Source organism: Oncorhynchus keta, chromosome 15, assembly GCF_023373465.1.
Source record: "Oncorhynchus keta strain PuntledgeMale-10-30-2019 chromosome 15, Oket_V2, whole genome shotgun sequence".
Classification (NCBI taxonomy): domain Eukaryota; kingdom Metazoa; phylum Chordata; class Actinopteri; order Salmoniformes; family Salmonidae; genus Oncorhynchus; species Oncorhynchus keta.
Genome location: NC_068435.1, coordinates 23,467,330 through 23,483,012, shown reverse-complemented (window position 1 = coordinate 23,483,012; position 15,683 = coordinate 23,467,330). Strand labels below are relative to the sequence as shown.

The 15,683-nt window shown below is 41.9% G+C and overlaps 1 protein-coding gene across 1 annotated transcript; it reads left to right on the top strand.

The window, feature by feature from the left end:
* The first annotated feature begins 1,888 nt into the window (after positions 1-1,888).
* Positions 1,889-15,630, top strand: lamc2 (laminin, gamma 2). Its single transcript, XM_035788035.2, has 22 exons — positions 1,889-2,088; positions 3,562-3,735; positions 3,993-4,116; positions 4,226-4,350; positions 4,462-4,593; positions 4,882-5,071; positions 5,985-6,097; positions 6,345-6,560; positions 6,745-6,921; positions 7,843-8,076; positions 8,216-8,352; positions 10,051-10,207; positions 10,452-10,657; positions 10,816-10,895; positions 11,000-11,137; positions 11,306-11,450; positions 11,903-12,052; positions 12,294-12,408; positions 13,953-14,149; positions 14,441-14,602; positions 14,736-14,835; positions 14,991-15,630. Exons 1-22 carry the CDS (start codon positions 1,902-1,904, stop codon positions 15,242-15,244), a joined length of 3,513 nt encoding a protein of 1,170 aa, XP_035643928.1. The 5' UTR covers positions 1,889-1,901; the 3' UTR covers positions 15,245-15,630.
* The last annotated feature ends 53 nt before the right edge of the window (positions 15,631-15,683 follow it).

Genomic DNA, 15,683 nt, shown 5'->3' with positions numbered 1-15,683 from the left:
GGTATGCATTAAAATATGTACTTTGAATGAAAGCCTATTGATGCCACAATGTTCCTTGTCTGTGCAGTGAAACATGCCAGTGTATTCGCAGAAATAAGATGCAACCCTTCCACTGCTGCATTCATGATCCCCAAAAAATCCCCTTCACTCTCCAAGCGAGTTTAGCAAACACGTTTTGACTGCACGTTGAATTGACACGATCAGAAATGTCTATTGAACTGGTAAACATTTTTTATTGAAATTTGGGTCTTTTTTTTTCATGTTTTCCTTTTAGAATTATTTCTGTACATGCAGGAGGGGCCCTAACAAATCACCGCTCCTGTGTGTTTGTGTGTGTATGTGCCGAGGGTGTGGTGTTGACAGGGTCCTGTGCTAGCGGGAAGGGTGCGGCTTTTAGGGCTCGTGTGTGTGACTAGTGCACACCTCAGTCTGTCTGATCACCGTGTCAGAGCATGACACTGTAAGGGTGTGGCAGCCATTTTCAAACAGTACAAAACTCATAGCCCTTAGGCACCTTTTTTTCCCTTATCAGGAATGTACTCATCGCTGAAGGATGTGTCTTTCTGTTTGTCTGGCTTCACGTCTGATTCCAAGGGTGTGGCTATAAAATGTTAAACGGTACATTCCATGAATCTGTACATTTTTTAAATCATGGAAACTTTTACAAATGAGTCTTAGGAAAAATATCAGATTTATTGAACCGGTGACTAAAAAAGTTGCCTTGTGAACTGAACAAATATGATCATGTGTATGAGGTGTGAAATTCAGATTTTCAAGCTTTGTCTGTTCTTTCACCTGGAACTGACTTGTGTCCCTTTTTATGGTGTTATTATGCTTCACATGGTGTTCCCCACCCAAAGTCGAACAATACCGTCCATATGTTCAAACACGAAGTGGGTGAATCATTCTTATTCTGGATTGGTAAATAACTGCCAACCCTTGAGGGGATGGAAACAAGCATTATTACTACGGTGAATGTTCTATACAAAGTGCTGTTGCTCAGGAACACATTTACGTTTCCAAATAAACAGACTTAAGTGATGTTGCCAGATGATAGATATTGGATTGAACCATTTCCAGGCTGCGTGTTAAATAGGTCTTCTGACCTCAATGGGACTTCCTGGAATAAATTAAAGGTTTATATAAATAAGAGGGGGGGGGTTGCTGCACATGGTTTAACTTGATTTAAGCAATCAAGTTGATCCTGATATTGAGAACCATTGCACACATTGAAGAAACTTACAGCTTCCACTGTTTGCTTGTGATAAGTGCCTCATCTTCGATATTCACAGTGTTCTAGGCTATTCAGTTGTAATCATCAGCAAAACAATAACAAACCTTTTAAAGGAAATGGCAACAACTATGTCAGGTCTTTTGGTTTGAGGTTTTGGTTTTCATATTTTTTCTGTTGTGGGGTGTTCTCTTAATTTTGCACTGTAGACATTTTGAATATTATTTGTAATTATGCTTTTGATGAGAAGGTGAAAATACACAAGCATAATCCAGTTGTATTCACTATTCTAGTAACACCATTAGGATACATATTTCTGAACTTTTTCTATTTAAAGTCTTCACTTATTCATGTAACATATGGGAATTAGATCTTCTAGATTCACATTTTGAAATGTTCCTTCGAGTATGTCTCGTTAATTGTGAAGCGGATGTAAACATTTCTGTAAAAACCCTGACTGAGCTTTTTCATGCTGCATCAAACGACACTTCTCTTTATTCATGTCTTGACAATGTCCATAGTAGTGATACAGAGCCCGACATTTCCTGTGAGAGTGGGCACAGCCAGTGTATGGCCTCTGAATCACACGTGAGTAACCTTCCAGCTGTGAGACTGTCCTCCACATGCCACAGCCTGCCACGGGGAGGTGTTAAAAGAAGCTCACCTGGGGATGTTGAGCAGAAACATCAGGTGTAGCCGGCCTGATCAGCCTGTTAGTTTGATTGTACTTGTGAGAATTTTGATCTACTTAATTCCCGTTCGATTTTCTGTGACAATGATGAGCAGTTGGATATTTCTGTGTGGACTTTCTCTTTGTACCTGGTCGTCTATCCAAGGAACCTACAGATATGGAGGATGTGAGTGTCTAACTTTTTACCTAATGAACAATATCAAAATCCTAAATTGTAGTTATGTCTGCATTTATAATCAGCCTTCAGCATTTTAGAATTGGTTGTTGCTTTTGAATTGGGGACATGAATTTAGAATTATTTGACCTCTTTCACACTTGGAGGATAGGAGGTAGCCGACAGAACACAATTTTAGCTAATTGGGCTACCTGCAGCAGTTGTGTTCCTGTAAATCTGTGTTTGTGTATTCTGTCATTGTAGCTAAAGTAGATATAAAAATGACACTTTTGATCTAAGGATTACCACAGGTATGCTTTTAGGGGAAAGGGGGTTTATGATTTTAAGAAACATGATTGTACTACCATATTACATAACCATACTATTATATTGCTATACTATAGTCTATGAAGGTCTCGATATTAAACTGGATGTTTACTTGTAGTACTCTTAGCAAAGATAAATCCTCAACACTTTCCTTACTGTGTGGTGCGGTGGTAAATATATCCAAAGTGACTTAGCCATGCGCCATACAAAAACTTAGCCATACAATTTACACATGGGTTGTCCCGGAAATCGAACCCACTATCCTGGTGTTGCAAGCACTATGCTCTACCAATGGCGCTACAGAGGACCACCTGTGATAAGTTGCTGAGTTTAGATTTTTTTTTTTTTTACTTTTGGACAACCATACTGACCTGGAAGGCTTGAGTCACTGCATTATTGATGGGTCTTCCCCAAATGGCAGCCTATTCCTTAGTGCACTATTGAGTCCCACACAGTAGTGCACTATATAGAAACAGGGTGCCATTTGGGACACAGACAATAACTCATGTCTCCTCTTAGGGCATGACGACTTGATGTTCTGAGCTCTGCACCTTTCTATATTACCCCATCGACAAAAACAGCTACAAGCTGCAGCCTGTCATTATCAAAGGAACTCCTCAGAGTTATCATTTAGTGTGTGAAAGGAGAATTTGATATCTTCAGGCTAATTTATGCTTGGTAAAATGGTCATCAAATAATTGATGACAGACAGTATGTGTTGGCTATGTTTGTACAAAACATCACCAAAGAAAACAGACAGATATTTTCTTGATTGCAAACAGTGTGTTGCCCACATTTGGTGTGCTTGATATCAGAGTGAGTATCTTTCGTCTCTCATCGCTTGGGAATGAGGTATTATGAGATCTGAGTCTGCTGACAGTGGTTTAAACTTCACACCAGGCTGTGCAATTCCCAACCCCTCCTTACATTGTATAAAGATAATAGCCTACATAATTATACATTTTTTCTGTGTTGACTGTCAAAGGACTATACTTAACTCTTCATGGTCAAGAAGATTTGTGAGGGGAAGACTGTTTATCCCATAGCCTGAACAAATACACCCAAATTAATGTTTTATGATTTTAGAAGGTTAGATTTCATCTAAAACACAGTTTTCAATTCACAAATGTCCCAACAATGTATATTTCACCCCTGTAGCAGACATCTGTAAATGCAATGGAAAGTCACGTTATTGCTTGCCTGACTCTGGGGGCCTCCATTGTGTGGACTGCCAAGACAACACTGAGGGAAGGCATTGTGAGAGGTGCAAGGAGGGATTCCACCACCAGAGGGCAGGAGACAGTTGTGTGCCGTGTAACTGCAGCTCTATAGGTGAGTGAACAGAACAGGATGGAGCAAGAAATGATAACCATACCTGGGCCCGTAATTCAGAAGCATCTCCAAATATGAGTTCTGATCTAGGGACAGTTTAGCCTTTTAGATCATTATGAGTAAAATGACACGGGTAGAGGGACCTGATACTAGATCAGTAGTCCTTCTCTGAGACTCGATGAATACAACTCCTGGTGTATTTGATAGTGGTTTCCCAGATGTCCAGGTGGTGAGGTGATGTATGGTGTTTCTTCCAGGTTCTGTAGGCCCACACTGTGACAGTAGAGGACGCTGCAGCTGTAGAGCGGGAACACAGGGGGAGAAATGTGACCGGTGTCAGAATGGAACACCTATCAGCTCAAATGGCTGTGCTGCTAATGGGTAAAACTTTTTTATCCACACTGTGTATTCCCTTAACTAAACCTTAATGTTGAGCTTTGGATTAGACAGATGACTGACTATTAAATGTGTTCATGTATTTCTTGTGCAGTGGCCAGCTCACTGACAACTCAGTGACAGCTCAATCTCTACCTTGCTTTTGCTATGGACACTCGACTGAGTGCTCCACAGCCAAGGGATACTCCGTTCACACAGTCACCTCAACCTTTGACGATGGTAGGTTTACACCCATTCAGCTGATCAGAACATAAACAGCAGTAATATATACACCAGGTCATTTGGTTTAGTATCAGTAGGTTAAATGTCTGCCAATCTTCTGTTTTTCAGGGCCAGAGGGGTGGCGAGCTGCCACTGTTCACGGTGTGACCCCGTCTCAAGTCCACTTCCGCTGGTCCCCCACTCATCATGACATTGAGGTCATCTCCAAAGACATCCTGCCTGTTTACCTCCATGCCCCTGGTGAGAGCTGGTCTCTCTGCTCCCTGCTCTTAATATTGATCCCTCACTGCCTTCCTTAGGAGAAACTGCACTACTTTTGACCATAGGGCTCTGGTCAAAAGTAGTGCACTATATTGAAAATAGGGTGCCATTTGGACGCCCCCCAAAAAAAAAAAAAAACAAAGGTTGCAGGTATGAAAGTATGCAATATTATAGTGAGTACTGGATGTGTTACACCACACGCCTCACCGTACAGTCACCATTCATCTATTAATAATCTGGTTTTCTGTCTTATTTTGTGATGACTAGACTCTTACCTCGGCAACCAGGAGCTGAGCTACGGTCAGAACCTGTCCTTCTCCCTGAGGCTGGACCGAGGGATTCGCCATCCGTCCATGGCTGATGTGGTGCTGGAGGGATCTGGGCTGAGCGTGGCAGCTTCCCTGGGAGACCTGAGGACCATCGTTCCCAGTGGACAGAAGATTACTTACACATTCAGGTTGGAATCAGCCAGAGCACTGTGCTAGACAGATAAACTTGATTTTAGCTTTAGGCAAAATGCAACGTTATAAACCTTTTTTAAACTATTGTTCCCTGAAGGAAGGAAACAAGATAAAACACACAGCTATGGGGTCTCGCGAGAGCGATAGCATATTCCCGTAGCTGTGTAATCCCGTAGCTGTGTAATCCCGAAGCTGTGTAATCCCGTAGCTGTGTGTTCCCGTTGCTGTGTATCCTCGTAGCTATGGGTTGTACCAAGTGTACTGACAGTCTCAGGGCAGGTACAAACATAATTTGATCTGCGGGAGATAAGTATGCAGGTGTGGTGGATAGTGAGATGGATGCCAAAGGCATAAAAATTTGAGACGTCTTCACATGGTGGATGTGAAGGGGTCACTGTTTATCTCACACAACTGAATGTAAACACTTCATAACAGTTAGTAAGGCAGAGGGTCATCTGCTTGTCTGATTCAAATTCATTCAAATGAAGTGGAAAATGGCTAGTTGCCAAGCAGCTTATCTCTAAATGGTCAGATCCAATCCGGTCTAATACAACAAACTGTACCATACCATTACTGGGTCAATTTGAGTTGAAGGCAGTCATTTCCGAAAGTGATTTCAATTGAACAAAAACAAAAAATGTAAAAATGTTTTAAATAAATAGATTATACTCCTCATTTGAGAAGTGATCGACCATACACCACATTATTGTGACCAATATAGTAGCCTATTGCACACTGTTTTTTGTTTTGTTTCCATATTTATTCTCATATTCATTATATCTACATAATAATTGCAGGAATAATTACACCTTAGCAAGGACAAGGCGGTGTAAAGTGTGACTGTGAAATACATAAGTATAATACTCATGTTTCCTCAGGCTTTAAACATGCTGTGTCTTACATTCTCAGACTGGATGAGCAACAGGGCAGTGAATGGAGGCCCCACCTTTCATCTTTCCAGTTTCAAACACTCCTCCACAATCTGACTGACATTAAAATCCGTGGGACATTTGGAGAAAATGGTAAGTACTTATTTTTCTATCCCTCAGACTATAAGATTGGTTACTGTGTACATCAACAGATCCTTGGTGTTACTTATTCTCCTGCATATGTTGTAAATAAGTACTTTGGAACCGGTTTAAATCAAGTTTATTTTTTTATTTTTTTATGTGATCTTTATAAATAAGTAGTACACATTGTCATCACATTGCCTTGTCTTCATCTTTTGTCAGTCACTCAATAAAAAGCAATGCCTTTACTGTCCTCTAGGGCGTGGTTACCTTGACGACGTGCGCATGGAGTCTGCCCGTCGAGGTGCCGGGTCCCCAGCTGCATGGGTACAGAAATGTAGCTGCCCAGTGGGATATGAGGGCCAGTTCTGTGAGAAGTGTGCTGCAGGGTATAAAAGAAGTTTGCCAAGCAAAGGTCCATACAGCTCCTGTGAGCCCTGCAGCTGTAGAGGAGGAAGCTGTGACTCTGAAACAGGTCGGTGACATTTGAACTTTGGTGAGATTTGGGACAGACCTCCTTTTGCAATATGCACTTCCCTGGATAAATGATAGTTATAGACATGTTCAAATCAATTATTGAAATATAATGTTCATTTGTTGTGAAAATTAATTTGAACATGCCCAAAAATGATATGTGATTTTGTGTTGTTGTTCCACAGGAGACTGTTACTCTGCAGATGAGACCCCTGGTCGCCAGATCTGCCCGCTAGGGTACTATAATGATCCTGCCCAGCCACAGTCTTGTCAGAAGTGTCCCTGTCCCAATGGAGGTGCCTGCTCTGTGAGCCCAGGTTCCCTGGAGGTCAAGTGTGACCTCTGTCCACCTGGCACCACTGGTGAGTCACAGTCACAAATGGCATCCTATTCCCTATATTGTCCACTTGGGTCCTGGTCAAAAGTAGTGCACTATATAGGGAATAGGGTACTATTTGGGACACAACCACTGTCACAGACCATGTCTGTTAGATGGGATAGACTATTAGGGCATTGTTCTTTTAATGTCAGCTATTTGCATATTTTATATATATACTGCATATACAGTACCAGTTAAAAGTTTGGAAACACCTACTCATTCCAAAATAGGCAAATCTGGGTCTTCCTTTCCTGTGGTGGTCCTCAGCCAGTTTCATCATAGTGCTTGATGGTTTTTGCAACTGCACTTGAAGAGACTTTCAAAGTTCTTGAAATGTTCCTCAGACTGACCTTCATGTCTTAAAGTAATGATGAACTGTCGTTTCTCTTTGCTTATTTGAGTTGTTCTTGCCATGATATGGACTTTGTCTTTTACCAAATAGGGCTATCTTCTTTATACCACCCCTACCTTGTCACAACACAACTGATTGGCTCAAATGCATTAAGAAGGAAATTAATTCTACAAATGAACTTTTAACAAGCCACACCTGTTAATTGAAATGCATTCCAGGTGACTACCTCATGAAGCTGGTTGAGAGAATTCAAATGGCTACTTTGAAGAAACTCAAATATAGAATATATTTTGATTTGTTTAACACTTTTTTGGTTACTACATGATTACTACGTGTTATTTCATAGTTTTGATGTTGTCACTATTATTCTACAATGTAGAAAAGATTAAAAATAAAGAAAATCCCTTGAATGAGTTGGTGTGTCCAAACTTTTGACTCGCACTCTGTGTGTGTGTGTGTGTGTGTGTGTGTGTGTGTGTGTGTGTGTGTGTGTATATATATATTTTTTTTTCATATTGTACCTACCTCTTCCTCCCTCCTCACTCTCAACAGGCTCACATTGCCACACCTGCCAGGATGGTTTCTATGGCGATCCCTTGGGTGAAGATGGCATCCAGAGGCCTTGTCGGCGCTGCCAGTGCAACGGACACATGGACCCGAACACTGTCCGTAGTTGTGACCCACAGACAGGGCAGTGCCTGAAATGCCTAAAGCATACCACTGGCTTCTTCTGTGAGAGCTGTCTGGAGGGCTATCACCACAGCATGCCATCAGAGGCATGCAAACGTAAGGACAGCACCTTGTTCTCTCCCCATATACAGCTCTTTCACACTTAGACACGTAGCTCCTCCTTTAGATTCCAACAGTTAAATATTGTCTACAATATTATATACATTTTAACAATTGTTTTCATTTTGCGTTCTAGCTTGTGGCTGCAATTCTCAGGGCTCTCTGTACAACAAATGCAGTGACCAGGGCCAGTGTTCTTGCAGAGAAGGCTTTGAGGGTCTGAAGTGCCAGCGTTCTGCGTGTCCCTCCTGCTTCAACCTTGTCAAGACTGAGGTAAAACCCACTGGGATTGTTTGATCAATGCCTCGTCTTTCCATTGAGGTCAAACATGTCACAGTGCTCTCTCCAATGATTTAAATGGCAGCACTTGGTGTTCATCCCTAATGGCACCCTATTCCCTATATACAGGCTTTGGGAATAGGATGCCATTTGAGACGCAAACACAATAACTGGACCAGAAATTAGGCTACAGCAGGCATATTTGTCCTGGCTCACCCTGTCGCTGATTCAACATCCTTATACAGTAGCTTAGTGGGTTAACGAAGGAATAGTTGGAATTGTGTTACGAAAGGAAGAGGTTTACAGAGTTGTGATCTTGCATCACTATTTCTTACAAGATTCCTCTCAGTACATGTAGCCTACTACCACCTGGGAGGGGAAAGTACTTACAAGATAAATGAAAGAGTTGTGTTGGTGTGCAAATGCCACGTAATCTGGAGCTGCTGGTTTTGCGTCCCAAATGGCACCCTATTCCATATATAGTGCACTACGTTTGACCAGAACCCTACTAAATAGGGAATAAGGTGACATTTGGGGTGCCCCCTATCCTCAGGATGTAGTGTGGGAGGAGGAATTACAAGGAGCACTATGTGAAGCATTGAAACACAATAGTTAACCTTTGAAGTTATGTCATTATCATAACGAAAACCTTGCAGGGTTTGAATTTACTGCTCCATCTCACAAATCAAAATCAAATCAAATGTATTTATATAGCCCTCCGTACATCAGCTGATATCTCAAAGTGCTGTACAGAAACCCAGCCTAAAACCCCAAACAGCAAGCAATGCAGGTGTAGAAGCACGGTGGCTAGGAAAAACTCCCTAGAAAGGCCAAAACCTAGGAAGAAACCTAGAGAGGAACCAGGCTATGTGGGGTGGCCAGTCCTCTTCTGGCTGTGCCGGGTGGAGATTATAACAGAACATGGCCAAGATGTTCAAATGTTCATAAATGACCAGCATGGTCAAATAATAATAATCACAGGCAGAACAGTTGAAACTGGAGCAGCAGCACAGCCAGGTGGACTGGAGTCATCATGCCAGGTAGTCCTGAGGCATGGTCCGAGGGCTCAGGTCCTCCGAGAGAGAGAGAGAGAGAGAGAGAGAGAAAGAAAGAGAGAATTAGAGAGAGCATACTTAAATTAACACAGGACACCGAATAGGACAGGAGAAGTACTCCAGATATAACAAACTGACCCCAGCCCACTAGAGGGATATCTCACACTTGCTTCTAATTACACATTCTGAATGTACTATATTGTCCTACAGTATTAGTAATGCAGAGGTGTGTGTGTGTGTATATATATTATTATTATTATTTTTTTAATTAATGTCGCTAACCCAGACCCAAATCTTTTGTGAATGCTGGCCTCCAGCCAGCTAACTTTTTGAGGAATCTCTAAAAACACAGCACTTCAATACAGCAATGACCGGAAGTGACTTTTCATAGCAGGTTAGGAAATCATTTTTGCTAACCCTAGCCCTTTTTCTAACTTTAACCTAATTCTCATAACCTGCTAAGTTAATTCTCCTAACCTGCTGCGTAAGTTATCCTAACGGGAAAAATCACTTCCGGTCGTAGCTGTATCAAAGTGGCGTGTTATTAGGGAATGTCATATTTTTGTCTATCACCAGAGATGAACCTTTCATAAGCTCTTTTTAAAGCTTTCCTATCCCGTTGGTTCATGTGTTGCAGATGGAGGGGTATAGTCGTAAACTACGGGAGATAGAAACCCTGTTTACGGGCATGGAGAGTGGCAGTCTGCCAGTTAACGACGCCCAGATGGAGAAAGCCATCAGAACAGCAGAGGACATAGTCACAGACCTGCAGAGAAATGCACAGACACTCTCTGGTAAGTCATTCATAACTGGTTATACAGCATAGATAGTGTCAGAGGATCACTCATTTTGCTAATGGATCAACATGTATTAAAACAATTCAGGATGGTTATCAGGCATCTGAAACATGGTGAAGCAATGTCCATGCACTGTATCTCTGTCATACCCCAATGTATCACACTCAGTTTGTGACGCAATTGGTTTAGAAAGTGCGAGAGCAGATCTCATGTTGGTGGTTTGTTTTGTTCTATTGAATAGAATCCGAGAAAGACTTACAGGCCCGGCTCTCAGACATCAGTGCAACCCAGCTGAGTGAAGGCAGAGACATCCAGGCGATCTCCAACACAGTTGACAACATCAAGCTGCAGGACCAGAAGTACCAACGACAGGTATCTGATGTCCAGACACTCATCAGTGATGTGCGGCGCAAACTTGAAGAGGCAAGATTCAACATCAAACAAGCTGTGAGTAGTACAGTAGTATTATACTCCGTAGTATTCTACTTTTGTCACTGATGTCATTGTCATCAAATAAGGAGAGAGTAAAGGACAGATGAATATATCCAAGTGTATGCTTGTTAATAATCCATTTCATTAGTGTTTACCTTCCACCCCCATGTTAGGAATTCCCCTTAGGTGATGCAGGGGTGGGCACGGACACCCTCTCTTCTCTGGTTCAGAGAGCAACAGACCTGGCTGAAAAGTTAGTACTGCACCCCTCCATGTCACATTTATACAGACTGGAATATCCAATGTTAGAAAATGACTTGTGGTGCTCTGAATAACTATGTTGTGACTGTTTATTAGACAGCAGAGCAAATCGGAGACGATGGACAAGACAGCTAACGGTGCCCTTGCAAAGTCCGAGAAGTCCCTGGCACTCATGAGATCGGTCATGACAGGGGAAAACAAGATCAAGGAGCTTATCAGTGATCTTAAAACCAAGTAAGAAACTCATGTCTTCATACAATACGATACCCATGAATTCCTGTGAAAATACAGTAGACGATATATCCTCTACTAACAGCCATGTAATGATCTGCATAATAACATAGTTGATGAACCGTTGTTGTTAGATTGATGAGATTAACCCTTTAATTTTTCTCTGGTCAGGTATGATGAGAACTCAGCCCAGGTGAAGGCCATGGAGAGCCTGGCTACTCGCCTGAGCAGCTCTGCCCGAGATGAGAGCAGGATGGCAACTGGCACTCTGGAGCAGATAGCCTCCCTGGAGCCAGGAATCCCTCGTCCTCTCAAGGTACTGAGCAGAGCAGGCCTCTCATCAGGCTCATTTCTCTCTGGTCTCTATTTGGTGACCACTTTCAGGTCAAGTCTTCTGAGATACCTTAATCATAATAAACATACATTGATAGTTAGTGTCTGGGTTCTGGAAATGAAGGAGATAAAGACATTCAATTTCAACACCTTTCACTATGAACGCCTTTCACTATGAACAACTTTTGGCAGTTGAACCTGTCTCAAGGCATGTCTGTCAAGCTAGATCTCTAAATCGTTTCCTTGCTAAGCTACGTTTAAACACAACAAAGCGATTAATGATCAAGAACATGAGTCAGCAAAAAATGCATGGGTGGACGACCTAATTAAAACCTGGCTGGTGAGGAATCTAGGGCAGTTCTCCACAGATTTGTGAGCATATGTAATTACACTTGCACAACACACTGAGTCTGACTGAGCTTATTTTTCTGGCAGAAGGACATTGACAGTGTGTTGGCTAAATTGGATGGCCTGAGAGAACGGGTGGAGAAGAACCTAACAGCGTACCAGGCACTGCAAGAGGACACCCAGGAGGACAAAGCCGCAGTAGAAGATCTTCTGGCCCAGGGGAAGGCAGCTCAACAGGTACACTAGAGGCCTTTCACTACTAACTTGTCATCATTTAGACATCTTTCTGTGTAGGATTGGTAGTATATTAAATAGTATTACTTATATTCCAACCTCAAAGGTTTCTGAGAACTGTTTTCATGTAAACCTCTAAAATTCACTGTTAGATTATCCAACTGAACTATTTCAAAAGTGTCACTAATGACTTCACTAAACCTTATGAATGGTAATTACTGACACAATGTTGATTGTTTTACAGAAATATGACCAGCTTCTTGGCAGGGCAAATCATGCGAAGGCTGACACAGAACTGGCCCTGAAGGATATCACAAATAATATTGATGGGGTGGATAATGCACTGGAGATGCTAAGAGGTATGAAAAGCCTTTCATATTTCTATAGGTCTCAATCACACTACAGCACAGTATAAATATGAATAAACTATCAGCATTATATCTGACAAGGCTGGCCCATACATTAGAAAAGCACAGTCACACAGCAACTGTAATTATGTCTCAGAGCTTTTACTCTTGAGTGTACAAAACATGGACACCAGCTCTTTCCATGATATAGACTGATCAGGTGAATCCAGTTGAAAGCTATGATCCATTATGGGTGGCACTTGTTAAATCCACTTCAACCAGTGTAGATGAAGGGGAGGAGACAGGTTAAAAAGTGATTTTTATGCCTTGAGACGATTGAGACATGGATTGTGCATGCGTGTCATTCAGAGGGTGAATGGGCAAGACAAAAGATTTAAGTGCCTTTGAACGGGTTACGGTAGTAGGTGCCAGGTCAAGTGCACTAGTTTGTCAAAAACTACAACTCTGCTGGGTTTTTTCACGCTCAACACTTTCCCAAGTGTATTAAGAATGGTCCACCACCCAAACGACATCCAGCCAATTTGACACAACTGTGGGAAGCATTGGAGTCAACATGGGCCAGCATCCCTGTGCAGCGCTTTTGACACCTTGTAGAGTCCATGCCCCGACAAATTGAGGCTGTTCTGAGGGCAAAAGGGGGTGCACCTCAATATTAGTAAGGTGTCCTTTATTTTTTGTGCACTCACTGTATTTCTCAGTTTAATTAATAATGATTTACTACAGCACTACCGGCAGTTACAGTAGGTGAAAATTAATCATTCAAATCTTGTTTTACTTTACACCAAATACAATGATTCTCTCATCTAGAAAGCATATAACATATTTATCACATACTTTCTGCGACATAGCAGGGTAGATATATTTAAATAATCATTGTAAATAATGATACACTATTCATAGGTTGCACCTCCGTCACATCATTTCATTGCTATGAATGTTCTCCGAGCTGCGCTCTACCGGCGATGCAATAGTGGCGCCCTAAAGTCGTGATATGCCCAGTCATTCTGGATGGAAGCTAACGACTTTTTAGTCAAAATTACTATTACAATTGCCTAGAAATACGATGACATTGTTTAAGTAGTCAAATGTTTACTAGGAAACAACATTACCAGCAATATCATGTTGTCAAATTTACTTTAGACAGATGGCAATGTTGTTATTAACTAGCAAAGTTTGTAAAAAAAAAATAAAAAAATAGCTAGCAATACTAATGTTAGTTAGCTAAAATCCTCCCCTCAATCTTAGCTAACTAGCTGCATCTATACTGCGTCTAAAGTCAATCTGGTGACATCAAAAGGTTGTCATTCTAATTATTTGCCTCCTTTTGAATGGCATTGTATTTCCAAGGCACTGTAATGCACTTTTGCTGAAGTCTCCATCAGCACTCATTGACAATGCATTGAGTAGAATTCTCAGTAAGGCATCAGTCCAAAACGAACGTTCAAAACAATATTGTGACGAAACATGCAACCCTTGAATAGACACACATGCCAGAAATCACTGATGCTTATGTCTGAGTCTCTTGTATTCTGCAGGGTTTGATGGCCAGATCAACAAGAACAAGGCATTGGCCGACGAGGCCATAAAGAAACTCCCTGGCATCAACGCCACCATTCATCAAGCTGTTGGCAACAACTCAGAGACCCTATTCATCATAGGCAGTGTGACTGGAGACTACAATGATGCACTGGGCACTGTCAGCAGCCTGGAAGCTGTGGTCTCTCGACTGGAGGTACCTTAACAGACCCCTTCCTTTCAATAGAAATATCCAACTGGGGTTCATATGCTAATCCACAGCTTGTGCCTTTAGCTAGAAGCTCTAGAAGGAGAATGTAAGTTGGGCAAAACAATGAGGTTAATGTCTCGAGTCACTTAGGCTTATGAGTCGATTTGATTCCAGACATGGCCTATTCACAACCAAGATACTAACATGTTAAGCTACCAGGCGTGATTCCAAATGTATTTTGCCAAGCATGCATGGAAACTTCGAGATGAGCTCATTTGACTTTGTTGATCTCCACAGGGAATGTCCGGCTCTTTACCAGTTCCTCCTGCTGGTCTGTTGAAGGACGCCACCAAGCTGAAAGAGGACGTGCAGGGTCTGCAGAAGCAGGCAGTGGCCACTGTGGCCAAAGTGGCCGCAGAGAAGGCTAACGCTGAGATACAGAAAGACAGAGCAGCAGAGGTCCGTTTCAGTGCGATGCTCTCAGACATAACATGTTAAACAAACCTGGGTCAATGTAAAGATGGTTCTTAAAATAAATATATTTTTCCCAATTAAAGGTCTGTAATGCTTTGTAATGTTCTTTCCTCCCCAGGCTTCAATTGGAGCAACTGGTGCTTACAACAATGCCAAGCACACCAGAGACGCTGTGGGAGAAACACTCCTGGTCATCAATAACCTTCTGAGCATGATCGGTATGTTCCACTAACAACTACAAACAGCTAACTCGCACCAAACAAAATCACTTGTTTGTTGTCTTATTGCCGCACCATCCCATCTTCATATGACCACTGTTTTATGACATTATTATGATGTTTGTTGGTGCTGACAATTGGTACTCTCCTAAAAGGTAAACCTGGCAGTGTGGACGAGGAGAGGCTAGGGGAGTTGGAGCAGTCCATCACCAGCGCTCGTGGCCAGGTCAACCTACAGCTCCAGCCTCGACTGCAGGACCTAGAAGGGAAGGAGGCCAGCCAGAGGACCAGGTTGACTGGCCTCAACCTAGATATCGATATGATCCTGGACGACATCAGGAACTTAGAGGACATACACGCGAACATCCCTAAGGGCTGCTTCAACTCCCCACCTATTGAGAGACCTTAATCCCCACCTATTGAGAGATCTAAGTTTACGTCCCAAATGGTACCCTATTCCCTATATAATGCACAACTTTTGACCAAGGCCCATAAGACTAGTCAAAAAATAGGGCACAATATAGGGAATAGGGTTCCATTTGGGCCTCAAATATATAGGGAATAAGGTGCCATTTGGGACACAGATTTAGTGTCTGAATGTAACATGGTATTATGTAAGAGAAAAGGAGTGTTTAATTAAATGTATGCATAACTGCCTGCAACAACAACAAAATCTGTGAAATGTTCAAACACGAGGAGCAATATTTTGTCAATGGTAATGCGATATTTTCAGTGATCTACTAAGTGTTAAAAACAATGTATTTTCTGTTGTATTCTGTCAAATAAACTTCAATATTTATTCCTTAACAACACAAACCAGGTGCTACTAAATGCAACACACAATTAAT

Bases quoted from the DNA above. Each gene is read 5' to 3' on its own strand.
- lamc2 (XM_035788035.2), top strand. From the start codon at position 1,902: ATGTTGAGCAGAAACATCAGGTGTAGCCGGCCTGATCAGCCTGTTAGT. The intron at 4,117-4,225 runs GTAAAACTTTTT...TTTCTTGTGCAG, and splicing joins AATGGCTGTGCTGCTAATGG to TGGCCAGCTCACTGACAACT. The intron at 14,150-14,440 runs GTACCTTAACAG...TGATCTCCACAG, and splicing joins CTGTGGTCTCTCGACTGGAG to GGAATGTCCGGCTCTTTACC.